The 10,839-nt window shown below is 36.0% G+C and overlaps 1 protein-coding gene across 1 annotated transcript; it reads left to right on the plus strand.

Annotated features, from left to right (window-relative positions):
- Positions 1–1,604: 1,604 nt before the first annotated feature.
- Positions 1,605–7,132, plus strand: LOC131778673 (ALK tyrosine kinase receptor-like). The gene is made up of 5 exons (XM_066166561.1): positions 1,605–1,979; positions 2,078–2,192; positions 2,284–2,406; positions 5,103–5,621; positions 6,792–7,132. Exons 1-5 carry the CDS (start codon positions 1,605–1,607, stop codon positions 7,130–7,132), a joined length of 1,473 nt encoding a protein of 490 aa, XP_066022658.1.
- The last annotated feature ends 3,707 nt before the right edge of the window (positions 7,133–10,839 follow it).

Below are 10,839 nucleotides of genomic sequence, written 5' to 3' on the forward strand. Positions count from 1 at the left end.
ATGGATTTTTAACACTTGATTTCGTAGTTTTTAATAAAAGATTTCTAGAAATGATTTGGAAAATATTACTTTTCTTTTAAAATTAATTGACATGAAGATTTTTCAGAAAATTTTAAAAATTTGGAGTTTTTAATCGCAATTGACAAAAGTTTCTTGAAAAGTATAAATTAATTACTTGCCAAAAGTGGCTTCATCTTGAACTAAAACTTTCTCAAAGTGCAAGAATATCTCGGTCCGTTGAATATCAACTTTTCAACACGGACATTTCTCGAGACCAGACATGAAACCAATTTCGAGAGGAAATAAAGTGTCTAACACTTTACGAAAATCTTCCGGGAAGACGAAAACCTTCCGGTAAGGTTTTCATCGCAGGTTCAAAATTTCTTAGAGAGTATTTACTTAACTTATTTACTTAACTTATTTACTTATTTTACGTTATTAAATGCTGTCTCACTTTGACACCTATGCTGGCATAAGGTTAAACATTGTCGACGTTATTTCTATGATCCATAAGTTTTTAATTAATGGAAAATTGTTGTTGACTTTTGAGTTGAAATGACGAGAAAAACTTGCCAATCTATATTTTTTCCGGTTAAAAAATTTAACCAAAACTTTTCTCGGTAAACTTTCGGCTAAAAATCGACGGGAAGGCAGAAATTATTTTCTAATCAGTTTTTTGTTTCACGCGTAGCACATATCTTTCATTGCTAGTCGCTCTTCAGCTGCAGCGTGCGAAGCGCACTGGCTGAGTCCTCGTACTTAAGAAAACCTTCATCATGGCATGCCCTACACCACGACGCTTTCCCAAAGTGCATTTCGTTCCTTTAAATATCAGTTTTTCTGCACGATAGGTCTTGAGACTAAAAGATGATGTATGTAAACGAAATTTAAGAGGAACAACGATTTGCAAAGAGGGAGAGTTTTGAGTCGACCATTTAAGTAGGAGCCAGGCATTAACAAAGACAAACATCAGATATTCTATTTGCTCATTAACACCAAAACAGGTGGTTTCTTCCCCTAGCTAAAATAACATAGAGTTTTACAATTCAGGCTGAACATATTTTCATGTATTTTATATATAAGGCGACATAAGCCAACCAGAGTTTTCAAACAGGTTTAAACCTGTTAAGATTGCAGGGAAAGTAAACAATCCGATATTGGCTACCGATGGAACACACAGTTGTAGTGTGAAAATTACCTCGTAATAAAAAAACACTTTATTTTTAAGAAACTCAAGATTCATATTAAAGTCTGAAAATTTTCTTTTTAAAGCAATTTTATGGTAAAACGATCTCTTGCATCATTACGCGAAACGATAAGTTTGAAACCTAATTGATTTATCTTTTAGCTATCTTTTACAAACTACCTTAATACCAAAAGCCCTTTTAATGTAAAAGGCTACCATGAAGATCTAACAGCAACAATTTTTTTCCCGTTATTTATTCTGTTATCAGGGAAGTCACTTTAAAAGATTTTTTTTGTGTTTCATTAACTAACGGATTAAAAGTAGTATTGTTGTTTATTTTATTTTCTTTTTAATTTTTTTTTTTTGTGCTGACCCAAAGTGTTGTTAAGGTACACTAATAAATTCTGTAATATCTGATATGTATCGCTCTAGCAGTGGTATTCACGTTTCTGATCAGAGTATAAGTATTTCTCGGGCTGAAATTCTGATGACATTTTTTCTTATGAATCCAATGCCTCCAGATTTTGGCTGCCGAAGTCTTAGGTTTAAGAGATCAGAAGGAGAACGTGTTCCTCAACGATACGTATTTAAAGAAATTTACTTGCCAATGGGGAAGGAGCTCATGACTCATGACTGTAGATATGAGTGCCTCATAGAGAGCAATTGTTTGTCTGTGAACATCGGCCCACCAAACGAGACAGACTTCAGGCTCTGCCAACTGAGTAATTTTGACCACGCCCAACATCGTGAAGATAAAGAAATAAAAAAAGGTTTTATTCTTTGGGCCTCTGAGGTAGGATTTTACTTTACATTACAATACAATCGTCTGAAATCAGCTTGAATGTTTTTGGTCAAGTATAGATGCTAACAGGTGTTTTTATATCCTATCAGAATTCGTGCACCAGTAATCCCTGCCTCCATAATTCCACCTGTCTCAATGGATATACCGACAAGAGATACATTTGTCTGTGTCCAGATGGTTACACGGGAGAAAACTGTGAAAAAGGTCTCACTAATATTCTTTTTTAATGTTCTGAAGGTTCTTCATCCAGCTTGCAGATAAGCTCATATCAGTCCTCGTTGTTTTCTTTATTTAGATAGAAACGAGTGTATTGACAACTCTCATGACTGTCATGCCAAAGCTGTTTGTAATAATACCGAGGGATCATTTACCTGTAGCTGTACAGAAGGTTATCAGGGGAACGGTCGGAATTGCACAGGTGAGATTCAAAGATATTCATAGAGACATATTAATAATAATGAAATATTTTCATAGCATCATATCCAATGGCTTATGGCGCTTTACAAAGCCTTGTTTGGCACTTTGGCCAGACTGCATTGAACAGTTTACAATTTTTGAAGGAAACTTTTGCGAATACCCCCATTTTAAGAATTAAGGCTGTCGCGTACCCAATGCAGCGGACACGGGGTGTTGTGCACTGGAGTTCGGGGAGTATCATAGTGTAGGAATCGACAACACAAGTTGATTCAACAACGTTTAATGCTGTCGTCTGACTATGGTACACATGTGGTGAAAACTAAAAAAGGGAAATTGCAATGTACAAGATCAAAAAATGGGATGAGACTGATAACAAAACAAATGAAGTCGAAGAGAAAGGAAACTAAATACAATAAGCTGAGACTTACCTCTGATCCTGTCTTTACGGGCTTAGAGAAACTGCAACGTTATCTAATTGGAAGAATCTTGTGTAAAAAGAAACTCTGATCTATATCCGTCGATCTCTTAACTCCAACTGACTGGATACCTAAGGGGCGTACCGCTACAAGGGTATACTTCACGTACACAATCGCAAATCGGGTTTATTAGGAATGCTAGCCAGGTAGTTCAAACTGTAAACAATAGTACACTTGGAAAGTTGGGGCGTAAACTCGACAAATTTTTGCAGATGCCCTCATTTTAAGAATTAAGGTCATACCACAACACTAGCAGCTATGTTCCCTAATCTCTGCAATAAGTGTATGAATTATTTAACGATGCAGTAGAAGGGGCGGACGGTTTTTTTCTTCCTCATCCGAGAAGACTAAAATGTCTAGCCATTTGGGCTGAGAGTGATTTATCTGAAGACGAAAACAAATTACGACTAATATCTATCACAGTCAAGTTTGCTAAAAAAAATTGATGGATTTTCAAACTTTTTAGATGTGGACGAGTGTACCAGCCACATCCATGGCTGTCACTATAATGCAAGTTGCAATAACACAGACGGCTCTTACACATGCAAATGCAAAACGGGATTCAATTGCAGTAAGTATAAGAAATGTTGTTTGATTTTTTTTAAATAGTTTTTTTCAGAAGTTTAACTGATAACGATTTGCGTGATCCACTTGAAACGGCGCCGGACATAAACTCTGATAAAATGTGCGTTTAAAACGAATACTTACCTCAATCATTGCAGCTCAGACAGATACTTTATGAGGTCTGGTTTATGACTTTTATTGATCCATATAAAGTTCATGTCCTGTCACAAGCCTGGTCAAAACATAACAACAACTGTACAATAATACATTTTCAAAACCATTAAAAAGCGGGGAATTCATCGCGCAAAACAAAATAGTTCACGTTTGATTCAGTTCCTCATTCACGGGTCACGTTTATAGACGTGATCTTGTTATCTTGAATCGCGATTAACGAAATAAGGAAAAACTCAAATCACGATTCACGATGAAAAAAATCGCCCAATCATGTTTCACATAAAAATTACAGGGGACCCTCTTGTCAATCACGGAAGCAGACAGCGAGCAAGTTTAATTTGTTTTATATAGTACCTGACATGTCTGCATTCAGATCAAATCAATCAAGCATTAATTTGGTTACTTTACAGATTTAAGTGATTTTGAGTTCGTTTCCAACTTCTGTCAGAGGAAATCAAGTACAATCCATGGAATTAAGCGAGTATTTTGTCATCAGTTCAAACACTTCCCTTGCTTAACATGAAAAACTGAACACTGATACCGAAAAAACGCAAAATAAAATTATCGATTAGTGACAAGTAAGTAATCGATTTTCTATTCAGAAAGAATAGCATCTGAACCACTTAAATAGATAATTATAAAATTTCCTGTCATCAAACTAACATTAAGGCAATCGATGAACGCTTTCAAGAACAGAGGCCTGGAGTCCAAAATGTGAAGGAAACATAAATCACGACAAAAAGTGAGAGATGACGAAAGTTTGGCAAAGAGGCTTACAATTGAAGGAGATGAAATAGAGAAAAACGAGCCCTAAGTTTTGAAACTGGCTGAATTAGAAAGATTGAAAATTTAAGCCGACGACAAAGTAATGAAATTTTGGCCGAAAATCCTAGGCACAAATGAACTCCCCCCCCCCCCCTCCCCCACTTGTAATTCTCAAAGACTACAAAATGCACTTGCCCCACAGGCTGTGCAATTTTGTTGTCTTTGAAAAATATATTCGTGCTTATTAAAAAAAAATGCACTCGAAATCATTTTAATACCTAAGCAAATCATATGCGTTACGTTAGTTTAAAAATGAACTTGCGCGCAGTGCGAGGTTGATAAAAAATCACAAGTATAATTTCAGACCCAAATTGCACGACACGAAATTCAATCACCATTTCATTACACCTCTTTAAAAATCGCAAAATTCAGTCGATCAAATACAGATTCTTTTAGTCTGTAAAAATATTTCCATTCGAGACAAGTGGGTACGCGTCAATTAGGAGAAAATGAATGAATGAATGAATGAGTGAAAGAAAAATGAATGCGTTAAAAAAATTGAAAAATCATTTAAATCAAGTAAATAGATGATTAATTTTAAGGAACACTTCACTGGTTTTAACCATTCCATGCCTCTTTTTTAATTTGCAAAATTATTTCCAATCATCGTTAAATAAATTTATCCATGAACGCAACTCAACAAACACTATTCTCCCAGCTTTCAAAGCTCTTTTTACCAACCTTGGTGCAACTGGAACACATGGTCCAACAAGTCTGGGTGTTAGCTACTCGGGTCACGATCATGACGGACAAGTTACACTGTCCAGCGGTATTCAACAATGGACTGTGCCGTATACTGGTGAATACAGAATAGAAGCAATAGGAGGAGCAGGAGGATACGATTCCCACCCCAACAGCGCTAAGTATCGAGGAAGAGGAGCAAGAATGATTGGAACATTCAGCTTAAGCAAGGGAGAAGTCATTCAGATACTTGTTGGTCAAGAAGGAGGGATTAACAAGCTCTACCCTTCTTCTGGCGGTGCTGAAGGTACATTTGTGGTGAGGGGAGGCAACACACCTTTGATTATAGCCGGAGGTGGAGGAGGAATACAGAATCCAAGTTCAAGACATCCAGGATGTGATGCTAATGCTGGTTCTTCGGGAAATCCTGGGTACAAGTCATGGTCAGGAGGGAACCATGGAAATGGTTCACAGATTGCTGATGGTGGTTATTCCGGTGAGTGGGTTCTTTTGGTATGTTATCATTAGTCTCCGAAACCTAAAGATTAAAATCTGGTATCCGCATATTAATTAATTCTTGTCAGAAGAAAAGAAAAACTTAAAACTGTCAAAGTCGTGATTAATGGAATTATATGAACTGCATGGCAAAAAGGTTACGGATTTATCGTTGTTAAATATTAAATGGTTTTGTTTTCGTTTTTGTCTTGTTATTGTTGTCTCTTTGTTTGCCTATGTACATTTTTTAAGCGAGGATTAAGAGCAATTCTGAAAGAATCAAACATCTTGGAGGTGAAAGTTTCAACCCCCTTTGAATCTTGCATGCAGTTAGGCATTCAGGGGATGTACAAAAACGCCCTTTTCAAAAGACTGCTGCGCTCTTGTTGAATGGTAACAACGGCTGCCCGTTCGAGGCCTGGGGCCTCGTTTTTACACAAAAACATCGCAAAAAAGTGTAAAATGTTTATCTCTCTATCTCAAGCGCAATGCAACCTTACAACTTGGTACTTCTATCATACATTTTGACATCATTTGTCTTTTCTCTGATGCATTAAATTCTTCCCGATAGGGAATGTGAACACATCATTCGATTATTAATCTCGGTACAGTTTCGGTTTTTTTTTTTCCTGAATAGACGTTTGTCTGAATTTCTCCAAAGTGCACTGATTTTGAAACTAAAAAATAAGCACCTAGTTGGCTACAATATCCTAGTTTATAAGTTGTGTAAAAATATCCAATTGTGTTCTTGCACAAAGTGGCTCACAGATAAATGCTAATGAAGACTTGCAGCATAGGAGTCGAAAGGTCCTAATTAATACACGATTGATTAGCCTCTAAGACAAACGATTAAAGGTTCATTTATCTTAAAGTATTGTTGTTGTTGTTGTTGTTTTTTTGAATAGTGCAAACTAGTCAATGAAGGTTGACGTATGAATGTTACAAGAATATTGACTCAGTTGTTGCGGGAACAATCTTAGATCGACATATATTTGATTACTAAGTCTGTCTGAGTAATTATCATCGACTTCCAATAAGCTCTGTTGTACAAAGTATCTCTGTTTTTATCAATCAAATAATGAAAAAATTCAAAAAGTCCACAGCCTCAACGTCTAGAATAAGAACCCACTTAGGACACAACTACTTTTGTTGTTGTTATTATCACTGATAGGTGGCGGCGGCGGAGGTTTCTACTCCAGCGGCAGAAGTTCAAAGCAGTTTGGTGGTACCATGGGAACTGGTGGAGAGGGTGGTAAGGGATTCTTACAGAGAGGGGTGGGAGGTAAAGCCAAGATGAAGAGTGCTGATGGTGGATTTGGTGGAGGGGCAGGTGGTTATGGATGGTCAGGGGGTGCGGGAGGAGGAGGAGGGTACTCTGGAGGAAGCAGTGGCAATCATAGCTGGAATTCTTGTGGAGGCGGTGGAGGATCTTATAATGTTGGTAAATATCAACAATATGACTGTTGCTATCGATCAAATGGTCATGGTCAGGCGATCATAACTTTATTGTAAAGAAATATCATTGATTCACTATCAACCGTTTGCTTGAAAGGTGTACATGGCTGATCCTTGAACAACGTTTGAGTTTTGCTGTCGATCGTTTTTATGCACAATCCCATCAGTCACGATTCTCGATTTGTTTTTCTTCCTCCTAATTGGTGTATCTGTGTAGCGTTTAATTTTACATTAACTATAGATAATATAATTTGGATTAATATTGCATGCTAACTTTTTCCTTTTTTTATTTTATCATAATTTCTTTATTGAATTTTGTAATGAGTGTGCGAGGAGGAAACTGAATTTAAACTCTTCTTTGGTTTGAAAGATTAATACTGAACTACATGGTGGATCTGAAATGCTAAAAAAGTAATACTTTTGCATTCTCTTCAGATTTAAAAGGACGAATATCATTGAGAAAGTTTAATTACTTTTTCCAGTTGCTCTTTCATTTGTTTTCATACATTTTTATGCATCCCACAGATTTATGTCAAATCAAGTCAATGAATTTCAGTTTTTGCGTGACTTTGACCGTCGCTTTGGCCTTATGACTTGTTAACTGTACAAAATAAACTCTGGATAATAAACTTTGGCTTTAACTGTTCACGCATAGGTGATTTTAACCCTTTAAATCTCAAGATCTTGTTAGTAATTCTCCTTACTGTCTGCCAAATGATTCTCATTATGTTAGCTTGGAGAATTTGATATCAGATCAATTAGTAATCCCACAATTTATATTTGTCTTTATTCTCATCACTTGTCTGCATGATATTGTATGGATATAGTAAGGAGAAATTCTGTCTTGGTCACTCATGTGAATTAAAGGGTTAATAGAGATTAGATATGACAACAAGTTAGATAATGTTATGGAGCTTGAATATTCATAATGATTAGACTAAGAATCTTGAGGGGAAAAACAGCTCATGTTATTCTACATTACAATTAGCGACAAAGTTGTTGACACATTACGGTTGAAGATCAATTCTGGAATAGTAGACCAGATTTATTCCTCATAGCATTTCACCCACTCGTCCACAGCACAACATTGCATTTTTTTTTCTTTTGTCTGTGAAGGCAAAGCGTTGAGTCGGTGAATTGGGGAATTGTAGCAGACTGCACTTTTTTTTTTTTAACAAAATTGAGTGGGTGATGGGGTGTTTTAGTAAACCCTGTACGTTAAAAAAAATATTTAATAAGACATCCTTAAAAGCGATTACGTGAATGTTATGTGTCAACAAACCTTATCGCCGAATGTAGATCAACTCAGGAGCCAATCTCGTAGTTCTTGATCCATTGTAAAATATCATGTATTCATACAAATGCCATTCAATCATGTATTCCCTTTGATTATTTGCCATCAGAATTCGGATTTTAAAAGCTCCTAGAGGTGCGGCTCAGCATTTTAAAATGTATGCAAATACTGAGATATTTAACAATGGATATGAAAAGAATGTTATTTAAGGGGATAGGCTTTACCATCTGAAAAGAGGTCTCTTTTTATTAAGTTAACTGTATTTAACCCTAGATTTCGATGAATAATTGAACAGAAAAGTCAATTCAAATTACGTGTCGCCTTATACATGTCTTTAATTTTTATAGTTAGAACATCTATGATAAGATCTTCCTGCCATTGACCAGGAAAGCATTAGCCATCGTTACGACATTTATTTGTTAAATAATTTTATTATTATTATTATTATTATTTTCGTTCGATCCAGTTTGTTGTTTCCTTCTTGTTTTTGCTCTTTTTCTTATATCAGAAATACCGAAGGCTTACACAGTCAACAGACATATGGAAGATAGAGCTAAGGAGTCAGCGGTAGGCCATTGAAATGGAAGATTCATTTTTTGAGTTAGAGAATTGAAAACATTTTGATTAAAAGTAGACAATATTTACATTAATTTCTTGTATTTACAACTCAAATAAGGTTTGTGTATATAAGTTGCTGATTCCATTCAAGTGCGATTATCTCGATCCAGCTTCAGTCGAGCTTTGTTCTCATAAAGGAGAACACAAAGGAATAGAAAACTTCTCGTAAAAGCAAAAACTCCGCGAACAAAGTGATATCCGGCCTGGACCCATACGAGAGAGAGAGGAGGGCTTGCAATACCTTTTCACGTGACCTCAAATAGCTCAATCTGTGTAAGAGGCTCTTCTTATAAAAATAGGAAAAACTTCGTTCCTCCCCTCCCTTCTCCCCCCCCCCCCCCTTCTCTACCCCCTTCTCTACCCCGCCTAGTGCAAATACCCGGGAAGATGATCGCTCTTGGATCCACTTAACGCATATGACGTAATTCACATTATATTAGTGGAAATATTGCACTTTGATTGTTTTAAAAGCCTTTAAGCTGAATACACTTCAGTTAGTTTAGGTGGTAAATTAAAGCTGTTGCTGCATTTTAAGTGGTTCTAGAAATTTAGTGTCGAGCTATCAATAAAAAAAGTTCTCCAATATATTGTTTAATTGCGTGTCCGTACCAACATATTCATTCCTTTTAAAGACAATGAAAGATTGGAACACTGTACAAAATAACCCTTGCTTTTTCCTGTGCGAAACTGAAGAGAGGGAAATTTAGCCAAAATAACTGATTAAAAAGAAATGACAGATGAAAATTCATCATAGGGACAACGTCAACGACTCCCTCTCCCCCTTGTTTTAAGGTGCGGTATGCCACTACTAAAACATCTTTTCTGTCAACTAACTTGTTGCTGATTGACCATCTACATAGGAACCACTTTTTCGGTTTTCGATCCATTGTGAGATACTTGTGCCAATTTATCTAATTGTTCCCGAACTGGGTGATACGTCATCCGCCGCAACGATTTTGGTTTTAAGAAAAATATTTTAAATTTCAACTAAAATTGTACCACTCTGTCTAACCATTAGAACAAGTTTTTTCGGAAGTGCCTTCGACCAGGTTTTCTTTCAGCAGATGTTTACAGCGAGAAAATCCCGGATTCCAGATGTTAAGGAAAACTTGCTTATTTAAAGAGTTTCAGTTGTTTACTTTTACGCAAGATACATTTACGTACTTGCCTCACGATATTCAACGAATTCTCGTAGCCTACTAGCTAGAAATTCTGTTATATTATATTTATTGATAAGAACAATATCCCAGTCTGATAACTGATCACAAAAAAGAAAACCCGAGATTTAAACTATAATGCCGAAAACTCCCAAAACAGGTCATACAAAAAATCCCAAACAGGTCATACAAAACATTAAAACTGACTCAATTAAAAAAATGATTTTAAACTCACTCTGAGCTTTTGATTTACACTTACCTGTGAAAAAATTATATATATATTATATATATATGTGTATATAGATGTATATATGAATAAATTTCGTACTTGGCAATGAGATCAGCCTAAAATCTCTGAGAGTGAGTAGCATCCAATTTCTCCAAACAGTATCACTGTGGAATGAAGCACAAACGTCATGAGAATCAAAGAAATGATCACAAACTAGTAAAGCTCGTGATTTGCAACAAATTCTCCTTATTAATATCACAGGTTATGTACAAAGAACGATATGGAGAATATAGATTTTGATGTTGGGGTTTAAAGGTGTATTTTACCAACTGGTTGTTGTGTTTACTTTGGTTTTGGTTTAACACGCTCTTGCGAAAAGAGCTTTAACCCTTTAACTCCCATGAGTGACCAAGACAGAATTTCTCTTTATAATAACATATAGATTTAGCCAAGCCTAAAAGCGGAG

Source organism: Pocillopora verrucosa, chromosome 5 (genome assembly GCF_036669915.1).
Source record: "Pocillopora verrucosa isolate sample1 chromosome 5, ASM3666991v2, whole genome shotgun sequence".
NCBI classification, from domain to species: domain Eukaryota; kingdom Metazoa; phylum Cnidaria; class Anthozoa; order Scleractinia; family Pocilloporidae; genus Pocillopora; species Pocillopora verrucosa.